At 43.7% G+C, this 12,647-nt stretch overlaps 2 protein-coding genes across 8 annotated transcripts in view; one reads left to right on the top strand and one right to left on the bottom strand.

Moving 5' to 3' along the window:
- The window catches only part of Smr (nuclear receptor corepressor smrter), a 70,812-nt gene that overhangs the window by 38,706 nt on the left and 19,459 nt on the right, over window positions 1-12,647 (bottom strand). The gene's annotated exons all lie outside the window — the stretch shown is intronic.
- Window positions 6,107-12,075, top strand: LOC117223525 (uncharacterized). The gene is made up of 4 exons (XM_033475848.2): window positions 6,107-6,813; window positions 8,985-9,468; window positions 10,375-11,436; window positions 11,915-12,075. Exons 1-3 carry the CDS (start codon window positions 6,486-6,488, stop codon window positions 11,417-11,419), a joined length of 1,857 nt encoding a protein of 618 aa, XP_033331739.2. The 5' UTR covers window positions 6,107-6,485; the 3' UTR covers window positions 11,420-11,436; window positions 11,915-12,075.

The raw sequence follows: 12,647 nt of genomic DNA, 5'->3' as shown, positions 1-12,647 counted from the left end.
ACAATTAACAAATAAACATTTAAATTTGGATATTAATTATTCAAAAGAACTTCATTCTAACTATTCCAGTATCGCCTACTAGCAGCTAATTTGTTTCCTATATTACAGTTAAGACTGTTTCCTAAATGATGACACCGATTTGGATACTGAATTTTACCGAAGATGTGTTAATATTACGAATGGAAATGAAGACATTAAACGACAAATCAGTCGACAAAAATGAATTACCATCGAAACGAAATTTTGTAGAATTCAAATTAAAATTAAATCACAAATTACGAATTAAGAATATCGAGAGCTTTTCCGAGAAAAATCACGCATCGATATCTGCATCCAATTACTTCTCACGAAGACTCCAAGACAAATCGTAATGGCGTCTGAGAATAAATCCGATTAGGTTTCTCCGATAAGTTCGCGGATGTGCGTTCTTGTATTTATCAACGAGTCTGTTTCATATCGTTTCATTTTAATCTTCGCAGATATTTTGAGGAATATACTGAAGAACGTACTGAAATGATTATGGTCAATTGAATTATGGTATTTACTCGCAGTGTCATTTAATAGTGTCTTCTTCTGCGCTCCGGCTGTTTCCAGTATAGTCGGCATAATTAGGGCAGCGATTCAACTTCATTGTATGTACAGTAGATCAATTGTTTAATGTATTTAGAATGACTGTTTAATAGAAGCTTGTGCCGAATATTAAATGCTCGTTTCACGATTTAACGTTGACGAACTGACGTATCGACACACGTTCCGAAATTGTTGTCTTGTTATCAATGTTAAAACGAAAGGGAAAAACAAATCGAGTTTTCTAAAAATCAAAACGAGCCATCTAAAAATATACACAAAATCTTTAAGTTTGATCGAATCTAAAAGCCACCGATATTGACCAAAATTTTGTAATTAAAATTTTTAATCATAAAAGCTTTCGTGTATACTTTCAGAAGTTACAAATGAAAGCTCGTCATTGTTAATCTAATAAATTGTCGTTTAATCGAGAACGTTTAACAATTCAATTCGCGTCGAGATTGCGCACAAAAATTAACAATTTGGAAAGAGGAGATACGATTATTCGAGCCTTACCGGTTCGTTTTTATAGTTACCGATTGTCAACAACTATAAAAACAAGACTCTAGACTCGAATAATCGTATTTCCTCTTTCCAAATTGTCCATTTTTGTGCGCAATCTCGACGCGAATTGGGGCGAAATCACTGTACATGGAACGCGAAGTATGCATGATTCCTGTAAAAACTTTAAAGAATTCGAATTTTATCCGCAGTTCCAACGCAAGATTCGAGCGAAAAATTGCTCGCTTGCTTTAACCAGCTTGTTGCCCCAATATTATTGAACACGCATCGAATGATCACAATAAGAGAGCAATATTAAATTTCACGGAGAAATATTTGTACGCCCACTTGAACCCACGATTGCGGAGATATAAGCCGTTTATTTTGAAAGTGGCATAAGTCACATTGTTTTTAAGTCGATATATTTAAGGGTTTGCGTTTGAACACGTTTCAAAATATGGATGCTAACTTTCGAAAAGATTTACTTGTATTTGTTGTCTCAGGATACTGATATTTTTCTCAGTATAAATAATTTCGTATAAACATTAAAAAATCACCACTTTTCATTACGGTAAAGTGACTTATGCCACTTTCAAAATAAACGGCTCATATACAGGTTGATGTTAGGTCGTTTTCATGGTTTACTAAACGCGAAAAGAAGCCAGCGATTCGCGTTTCCACTGTAATGTTCTTCGTCATTGGAGGAACTGAATAGAATAGATCATGCGAAACTGAAAATTTAGACGTCCATACTTTTCAGAATATTTTCCGCAGAAGTGTTACCAATTCTTCGAGAACACCTGATGGATTTCGTGTAACGAAATCGTGATTAATCAATAAATTGCGGATTTTTATGGAAAATATAAATTGTTTGCATCAATTACACAGAGCAATAGTTAAACTAAAATTCTGCTTTGAGTAGTTACAATAGATTGAAACCAGTGTTAACAAGGTCCTCAAATTTTATCGATCTCTTCATTAATCTGTATTTCGTTTATCTTTGCCATAAATGCATAAATTTCGCAGTCTACTAATTAATTAGGAGTTAAATCCTTTTTTTTTAAATGCGTTGGCGATAGTTTTCGAACGAGAACATCACGTCAAAACGGCGTTATGAATCGATAAAATTCACACGAAAACCGAACAAAAAGTATTTGCTTGCTCGCGAACGACCGATGCAACAACACGCGGTTCGAGGTCGGCACGCTAAGCAAATCCTGATTTCATTGTTACGGCTTCTTACATCCCGCCTCATAAATAATTCGCCATGGTCCCGCGGTTTCATTGTTTGTTCTTGCCGGCTCGTGATCCGCGATTAAAATCGTCGGCGCAACGACTGCCGTGCAAATTGAACTTGTCTGACAATTTACAAGAGGGGGAGGTCTAACTTGCGCAAGTCGGAAACACGACCGGAACAACCGTACCGTGATGACGAATCGAACGAACGTGGCGATACGAGATTTGAACGAAAAAAAAAAAGGTATGGTGTATCGCGAATGTCCGCAGGAGTAATTGAATCAATAATAGTCGAGGCTTTCCTTTCGTGCTTTTTCTCGTCGAGCAATTCTCATTGGAACACGTCGATGCCATTCACATCAATTCGAAGCGAGGAGCTGTTCTATCCGAATCGAACAACGTCGATCGTGATTTCTCTCCATTGTTCTATGCACACTAGTTAAATTAAGAAACAATCGGCTTTAAGACACATACTTGATTGGATACACCGTTTGCAACAATGATTTATATCCAGTACCATGTCGATCACAGATTGTTACTCATTATGGAGATCGAATAATCTATGAATAATTTGATAGGATAGTTTAAATATCGAACTACATCTATAAAGATAAGAATAAATCGATTTGTAGCGGCCATCGGTTCATAGCACCGTGGACAATGGCCGCGCAGATCCTCAACGGACAGTTTATGGCACAAGCACTAGTAAAGCTATTTTTGAGGAAACCGTTCCATCACGTACTAGCAGTATTATACATGGTGTCCCAAAATTATTGTACAAGCGGAAAATGAGTGGTTCCTGAGGTCACTTGAAGTAACTTTTTCCTTAGCGAGAATTCAATTCGCGACTTCGTTTACGAGTTATTAACGAAAAACAGTGACCAATCAGAGATCGCGTACAGCTGACGCCCCTCCCTCGCGACCACTGTCGCTGCGTCAGACGGCCAGCGCGACACGGCATTGGTCGTAAGGGCGGAGCGCCAGCCGCACTCGCTTTCCGATTGGTCCGTCTTTTTCGTTAATAATTCGTAAACTAAGCCGCAGATTGCATTTTCGCTAAGGAAAAAGTTACTTCAAATGACCTCAGGAACCCCTCAATTCCAGCTTGTACAATAATTTTGGTACACCCTGTAGAGAAAGCATGTTTTCCGTTCTGTAGAATCTTTCGCTTTCGGTCTCAATAACAAATGATGGTGTCATAATTTCGGGATTTCCAGAGGGTCCGCGGATAGAGGACCAACAGCTGGCTCACAGGCCTGGAAGAAATTCCGTTACCGCGGTAATAAATTTATAGTTGCAGCCAAAAAGCTGTAGAGAAGAACGCGACACGAACGCGTGGGAAAGGAAGACAACGGGCCCTTACCTACGACCTGATTGGCCAGCACGCTACTTAGTGCTGACCAATTAGAGAAAATCGTGACGTGAGCGTACTTCCGGCTTACCAGCGAGCAGGGGTACAAAAATGTAAGTACACTCTTGTTGTCGACCTGGTTGAGTGAAGATCGCTAAAGAATAAAAGTGCGGTGTAAATAGAAAGACTTTCAAATTCATTCGGAAAACTTCTACCACGAAAACATACCCCCACAGATATTAAACTGTAATCAATGAGCTTTATCAACAAAGAATGAAAAGTGGCACGCTCTAAAATCCTAATGAGAGAAAACAAGATTTATAAAATTGATGGACCACAAAAAATGAATTGTTTTGTTGCACGTTGATTCTCACAGGAAAATATAAAAATGTTGCAGAAAGTTGTTTCGAGAAAAGCTAGAAATTAAACGAATTTAAATTTTAGATTCTAAATGAGTAATAAGCATCCGCTGCGAGTGACAAGCGTGTGGATTGTATATAAGATTCTAGGGGACAAACTTGTAGTTCGAGTAGCATTCTAGCTTAGAGTGATATTTGTTATTCGGTGTAAAATTGATCTTAAATGCGCGTTAAAAAACTACGAAACAATTTTAATATACAGGGCTCATTTCATTAGTGTGCATTGAGTCATATATGTAGATTCAACACTAGAGAAAGGTGGCCGTAACCCACCCCAATCTCCACTAACCATGAACTAATGCTTTTCAAGTACCCTAGAGAACGGATTAATCCAATAACACAGCATAATAGATCACAAACGGTAAAGCGTCCAATTACTAATATATAATACTGATGGAGACAGTTACAACAAAGTGATTTGATACATTCCACATAATAACAGACGTAAAACAGTACGGCTCTTTTCCCATATAAATCAATAAAAACTATTGCTCTTCACAGCTGCGTATAGTATTGAGGAATCAAGAAGATTGTTGCAGATTAAACAACAACAGTTAAAAAATACGTATTTATAATTAAAATGTCAAGAATTGTTCATTTGGTAATCGTATACACTCGCAAGAAGATTAATTATATACAGCGTTGTAAGAACATTGTTATCATTAGAAAATGAGTACAATTAATTTATAAAGTGGGGTATGCCATTGGATGCGTAAAACAGCACGAACAATAGGTGTCTTATGCGAGAAAAGAAAAGATCTTGACGGAGTTGATGAGCATTGACAGATTTCTAGGTTGATGATACCTGTGCTTGGTATGCAACATAATCCTCGTATTTCCGAGGATTAGCAAACATAGACTAGTTAGGTGTGATCATACTGATCACGACTAGATCGCGACTTGCATGCAAAATAAAATTAATCGCTTTTGTGAACTGAAAATGCTGTTACAGTGTTTGTAAATTCTTTCATTGTTTCTACCGTTACGTAATCCACTGAGATGGACATTGATAAGTCAACTGCAAATCTTTAAGCAACCGTGGTAGAAATGAATACCGACACATACAAAATAATCAAAACGTTAAAAGAATTTCAAGATATTATTATATTTTCCGCAACTTGTTCAAGTTAACAGAAGAAGAAATAAATATCTATGCATTCTCTAATTCATAGAAATATCTTCATAATGCTAGAAACTGTAGAAGAACAGTTCAAAAGCCAATTTGACGTAACATCTTTTTTATCGCCCGACTGCGAACAATTGAAAAGAAACCCCCCTAAAAGGCTCAAAACAATGTGTTCGCAATCGCGAAAATCCGAATGAAACAGTTGACAAACGAACGTCGGACTACGGTGTTCGCCTCGAAGTTCACAGTTATTAAAATGAAACTCCGGAACGGTATGTACTCCTTTGCGGCGACCTCGCGCCCTTATCGAACCTATCGTCCCCATTTACATTTCTCTCGACAATTTCGTTCGAAGAAGGACCGCGTCGTCGAAAGAAAATCGCGACTGATTCGTCCCATCGATGGACCGAAAAAGAGAAGAGTTTCCGAAGGGAGGACAAAGATGGAGAGACGCGGATGGGCGACGGTGGGGGAGAAAAAGAGAGAGACGGGGTAGAGGGAAAGACAAAGATGGAGGTAGATAGAGAAAGATGGAGACTAGAGAGGGAGAGAGAGAAAGAGAGAGAGAGAGAGAGAGAGAAAGAGAGAGAAAGAAAGCGATAGAGAGAGAGAGAAAGCGATAGAGAGAGAGAGAGCGCGAGAGAGAGAGAGGGCGAAGACAGAGGGCACCGAGAATCCCGCACACGGATTGCCGCACACATGAGCAGCAGGCGCACGTGCGGCCCTGCCGTAATTGAGCTGGTACAACCAATCTGTATTCGTCGGGGGCGGATCTCTGGCGTTCGGGGGTTGGGGCGGTCTGCACAGGGACTGGTTGATACGGGCCGTCTGGAGGAGGAAGAGGCGAAGGGTGGTAGAACCGAACCACTTGAAAAAGCAAGCGAATCTACAAGCTCGGCCGCGACATCGCGGTGGTGGCGGCGGTGGCTGCGGATGAAACCCGCGGCCGACTCCGGGCGTTCAAATCACGCTCGATCGCGGCGGCACCCGTTGCTGCAACTCTCTCTCATCCGCGGCCAAGTCGCTCCTCGACGAGTGGCAATCGCGAGCACACTTCCGGGCCGCGTCCACGAACCGCGCCGTAAACTTGTCGACGAGCCGCGCCGTACAACGCGTCCAGCTCTCTGGATTAATCGCGGTCCCAGCAAAGGAGACCGAACACCTCCGCATGTTTTTCTCGTGATCTTTCTGTGCTGCTATGTCTCGATCATACCCGACCGGTCGAACAGCCGAGTCTCCGGAGCGGTACTCAAGTTAATCGAGTCGTTGGATCGGGTTCTCGAGAATGTACAGCCTGTACAGAGCCTGGTTCGGCGACAGTGTTGCCGGGGACAGTTACTCCAGGCTTCAAGAGACTCTGTCGCCTCCCGACACCGTGGTTCGAGTGGGGAACGAGGGGGAACACCAGTTTGTCGCTCACAAGGGAGTCCTGGCTGCTCACAGCGGCTATCTGAAGGCTCTGCTGAGCAGCGCTGCCGCGTCCCCGAATGTTAGTGCGAACGCGAGCGTTGCCTCTTGCAGCAACATGCCAGCAACGGCTATCGCGGTCACCACGACCAACCTATCGGGACAATCGCCGAGACCGGTTACCTCGGTCTCGGTTTCCTCTATCGGTAAATCGTCGGGCACTCGAGCTCAACCCTCTCGCTACCGGCACGTGTCATGCTGCGACGATTCCGATCCTGATAGAACGATCGGATTTCGTTTTGATAAACGATTTCACTCAGCGATGGTAGTTTTACAAAAATAATTCTTCCGAAATCGAGGCAAACGTAGACAGCTGTTCAAAGCTTTACGTCCTTTTATCGAAATCGAAAGTCAACAGTGAAGAGTTCTTTGAATACAGAGTGGTACATCAAGATCTGCCACCTAAATCACTCGAAAACCGTTTCTTCTATAGCAAAATGTTTCAAATAATAGCTGTAAGACATGAAAACAACTATTACGCTGATGTAATTAATTTTCGTCTATATTGCTTTTTTTATCGAGATTTAATGGTCACTTTGAAAACGTTTGTTGATCAGAATGGGCCAACTATTTGAACGTCGTCAACATTGTATTATACATAAGTTAATCAATATCTCGGTAAGTATCGGATTTTGGATCTATATTGTCTTTATAGCTTTTCATTTGGTTTTACATTCTTCTTTCAGTAGCGGAGTCAAATTTTATATGTTATGATTACAAACATTCGCGAACTGAACTTCAAATCTTGATAAATGATTATATCAGCGTATACCTCATTTCATACTCCACAACGTTCGTTTTAAACCTTTTTTTTGCAGAAGAAATGGTTTTCTTGTAATTTAAGTGGCAGATCTTAGTGGACCATTCTGTATACTATAGTAATAGTTTGATATGACAATTTGATACGATTAGTCTCGACTGCGTTCACAATTCAATAAGTTATTTGGATTCGTGTAATATAACTTGTTTTGAAATTGTTATCTAAAAAAAAAATTATCGAGCTTCTTTTACACACAGCTCGGCGATTGAGTAAGCAAAGTGTTAAGAGAAATGAATTTAGAAATTTGATCCGTTTTTTGTCAGCTATCATCCAATTTCGTTTTTATCCTGTTTGCAATTTCGTGGATGAGTTTCAAGCCAATTTGGAATTTTCTAATTGTACAGCCTACTACCAATTTCACCCCAAAACTCCGAAAACGGCACCTTGATCAAAATTATTCTGCAAGACTCTTACTTCAAATGAATTGGTCAACTGTGTAAGTTAATTAACGCCCGAAAATTTGTGGACTCAATTGCTGTTGGTAGCGAGAGTGTTGGTTCGAAATTTCCCTTGTTGTCTAATCGTTCGTTTCGGAGAGTGTAAACGGCGCCGTTTAACCCTCGGCGAGCGGACGTTTTGCGGCAACTTTGCTACGACGACCGATCAAACTATGCCTGGGTCTATTCTGATCCCCTCTTGTTTCTACATCTCGGCTTTCGTACCACACCCCAAATATTCTACTGTTAAAGTAAAACTGCATTCATGAATATACGAAACCGTTAAGAAATATAACTTCTGGCAGAAGTTTTTCCAAAAATCTCCATTCCCATTGGCTGTCTTCGAAAGACGAGAATCGAAGGAAAATTCATCTGAACAACAAGGGTGCTCTAGACGAAAACAATCGTCGAATTAGCCTCTCGTAAAATGAACGATCACTTCTAGAACAAGAAGAGTGTCCGAACAGGTGTTTTATCCGCAAAGCAATGCGAGCATATTCTACAAACAGGTGTCTCCGTAAGAAACAGTTGAGCAAAACGTACGAAACAGCAGCAAATTACTTTGCTGTTCCGCGCCACGTGTTCCACCAATTTTGTCCACCGATTGTAACACGTTCGCGTGCATCGTTTCTTTCGGTATTCGCCTTCCTCGCTTAAATGCATTACGAAACATCGAAACAGCAAAACCAAGTCCTAAAATTCCTGGATATTACGAAATTAAAAACCAACGCCGAATCAAATTCGTGTATCTATTTTCACGTGAACTACGTCGCACATGTGCGCCAGTGGTCGTGAATGCGTGAAGGAACAATCGTCGCCAGTTCATCGGAAAACGTGTGCTCTTGTTTCTACGAGTCTGCGAGACACTTTTACCTGGAATACGCCGCAGTGATTTTGCGAGATGGAACATCAGGGATCACTTTGCGGACCCAGGCAGATTGTCGCGGTGGTAACGTGCCGCAAGAGAGCCGCGGGAGAGAGCAAGAATGAGAGAGAGAGAGAGAGAGAGAGAGAGAGAGAGGGCGAGAGAGCAATCAGTCCGTCGAATGGTAACTTACAGGCGGAGAAGCGTTCGCGCCCCTGTTGAACTACATGTACACGGGCCGGCTGGAAGTGACGCTGGACAACGTTTACAGCGTGCTGTTGGCCACGCATTTGTTGCACATGCCTGGTGCCCTCGAGCAGTGCCGTGCAGCGTTGCTGCGGCTCAGGGCCCCGCCGCCTCTGCCGACACCGATACCGGTCCCGGTCCCGGTACCGGTCGCCCCGACCTCGACCCTCACGTCGACCTCCATGTCCATGTCGACGTCGACGCCGGGCGCCGGAAGCATCCTCAGACCGATACCGAACCGGCTGATGATCGAGCCGAGCATGTGCTGGCCGACGACGCCGCTTTACCCACCGACCGCGCCGCCGGCTCCTGCGGCCATCGGATTATCGCACCTGCCACGACTGCAACCGTCGGTGCTTTTGCAATCGACGGTCCCGCTGAACGTTTCCGTGGTCCCGACCACCGTCGGCCAGGAAACCACCGCGCGTTACAGGTTTGAACCTGTTTCAGCGGCAATCGCGTCGCGTTAAAAACCGAAACTTCGAGGGGAAAAAGAACTGTCGCGGATTTTTCTACGAAATTAACCCTTTGCACTCGAAGCCATTTTGACCGTAAATCTAAATTCATTTTTTCGGTTTACGCTATTTCCATTTTATGGAACAAAATGCATTTTGTGCACATGAAATTGAGCCTTGTGACTCGTGCAACGGTTAAACTTTTAACGATCTTTTACAACTGAACTTTGATAATATAAAAATTATCTTGGAACGCGATGCAACAATTTTAGTGGTGCCTCGGGGTCACCACTCGAGTGCAAAGGGTTAAAATTGTCTCCACTAATTTCCAAGGTGCAGAGAAGCTACGTTGATCACGATTTTTCTTACTAATTCGAATTTGCTGTTCTCTCTGCTTCGTCCACTGATTTTTCTCATAAATTCATGATTAGTATCGAATCGGCGGTGAGAGTACCATTTCTGTAAGTGTCGAGGCTACTGTTGGCAGTAAAATCGCGGCAAGTTAACACAGCGAGTTTTTCAATCGATATATCCTAATACTTCAGAGATCACGTGTTCTCCGTGTAGTGCCGATGTTCCATCCGGTGTGCAATTGAGCAACGATCAATCCGATCAAAATATCTTGCTTCGTAATAACCTTCGTCGAGAATCTTCGGAAAAGAACAGAAAAAGACCACGATTCCATCGTGGCTATCTTCGTCGCCGAGTCGGCTGTGCACTTGGCAGTTTCGTCGCTGCTCCGAGCAAGTTCGTAGATCAAGATCGGTCGAGCGCCGACGAGCAAGGAGAACGAACAAGCGAGCCGCGACAGAAAATTGCCAAGTGCGCGGTGGACCGCGGCGAGGAGGAGAGATCGAAACCCCTAAAAATTTCTCTGCAAACAGCGACGTGCCCTCGCCGAAACCGACGCCGTACCAGTTCGACAGAAGCCGAGGCCCGTGTCGAGAGAGCCGGCAGAAATCGCCGGAGAGCATGGCGAGGTCGTTCAGCGTGGCGGCTTTCAGCGCGCTGGCGTGTTCCACGTCGACGAGACCGGTGTCCCCGGCCCGATCGGTATCGCCGGCACCGTCCTCCGAGTCGCAGTCCTCGATACCGTCGAACCCGGGCAATAAGTCGTCGTCGGAGTCGGAGCAGCGGCAGGCGAAAGAGGAGAAGGCGTCGAACTCGAAGAGCGTACAGGCGAAAAAACGAAGCCCGTCGCCGTTGATGGACGAAGCCGGCGTCGTGGCTTGCAATCGCGAGAGAACGAACGAGGACACCAACGACCGGAGCGGCAAGTCGGCGAAGAAGAAGCGCGGCAGGTCGAGTTCCGCGAACGGGAACGAGTCGTCGAGCGGTGTCCTGTCGGTGGTGTACGACGTGGCCTGCTGCGACGGCCCGATCAAGTTCCACCGGGTTCTCAACGAGAACTACTCGCCGTCGGCTTCCTGCGGGAGCAGCCCGGCCTCCCAGGCAAGGCTGCAAAGGTGCTTCGAAGCGGAGAACGCCTCCGGCAGGGAGAACGATGAGAATGGAGGACCGGCCGGAAACGGCTGCGACCCGATGGCCGTTGCGATCGACACCGAGGCCGGGAACGCCGCCGGCGGAAGCTACACCTGCGGATACTGCAGGCACACCTTCAAGTCCCAATATTGTTACCGGAAGCACACCAAGAGGCACTTGCTGCCGACCAGGCTGAACGAGTCGTCCAGCGTCGGCACCGGCCAAAGGCCCGAGCCGCAGAGGAACCGCAGGGAGGTCAGGCTACTCGACCTGAACGTGCAGTACTATCCCTGTAAGATCTGCGGGTGCAAGTTCCCCAGCTACTACTTCGTCCACAAACACCGGAAACTGTGCCACGCGAACGAGAGGCCGCAGCCGGAGGAGGCCGGCGGAACCGGCGAGGATCAGGAGTCGAACACCGCCACCGCGACCAACGAGAAACCGTGAACGTCCGCGAGAACAAGGTGCGAGATCTGTACTATTTATGGAATTAACACCGTCGTCGTCATCGCATCACCCATATATATGTCTGAAAATTCATTTCTACAATAGTCTATTATGTTTTTCTAATTTCACTAGCATCCGCAGAACGTAAGAATGTTGAAAAAGATATATTCACGTTGTGAAAGTTTTCGATTTTCCATTCGATTAGAAAAGAAAATATTTTAATTTTACGAAATGTTTAAGATTGTCCGCGTCGCAGTCGTAGCGTTAACGAAGAACTTGTCGCGGTCTGTATATCTCGAGCTCGAGCTGCACCGTAATTATTGTCGTTCGCCACACCATTGTTACACGCTGTTGAGCCGAAGCGACCGCGGCAGTGTGACGAACTGTACATGCAGCGTACGCTTTGTGTTTCTTTCGATAAACAGGCTAAAAACAATCCGTAACGATGCGTTTGGAATGTACGAGCTGACGTTTGATTCTGGATTTCTATTGCAGGAATTCTACGCTTCCGGGGAACAGGAGCTTCGTTCGAGCAAAACATTTATCGCCACCGAATGTTTCGGCGACGACGTTGTATCGCAGAAACTAGCTACAATGACTTCCGTAAAATAATGAATCATTGTAAAACCGAATTAATTAAAGTACCGTCATGGAAAGTGTCGCTCTGGCTATACATTCCCGATTGTGCATACCGTTCCAAGTCCTTCCAAAATTTAGAATAAGAAAGTGAATTTGTAGATCAATATATTCAAGGATAATACCAATTCATTCGAGGACTACGTTTCTCCAAATCAGACATTGTAAAACATTGATTGTAATTAGTACAATAGACTAAACACCTATTATAATAGACGCAAAATAGAAGAAAACATCTTTAATCGTACGATTCTTGTAATGATAATGTAATGGGAAAAATGTTTTCATCCGGCGATGATTTCTCCTTTATGTACATGTTTAAATTGCACTTTAGTTTGGGCATCAAATTTTCCTTTTAAATTCATGGTAAATTAAGCGAATCTTGTAAAACAATATAATAATATCTGTTCCAGCGAAAACTTGCAAGCCTCTAGTGTATTATTTATTGAGAAACGTGCAAATATAAAAGGAAACGGTACAGTTGTATACATGATGTCAGTGAAATGCTCGTATCAAACGATCGATAAATATTAATATCCATCGACGATTAATCGATATTTAAACGCTACGAAACAAGTTTGAATAAATTTCT

The sequence above is a fragment of the Megalopta genalis genome, chromosome 2 (genome assembly GCF_051020955.1).
Source record: "Megalopta genalis isolate 19385.01 chromosome 2, iyMegGena1_principal, whole genome shotgun sequence".
NCBI lineage: Eukaryota > Metazoa > Arthropoda > Insecta > Hymenoptera > Halictidae > Megalopta > Megalopta genalis.
This window is presented reverse-complemented; position numbering and strand designations above follow the sequence as displayed.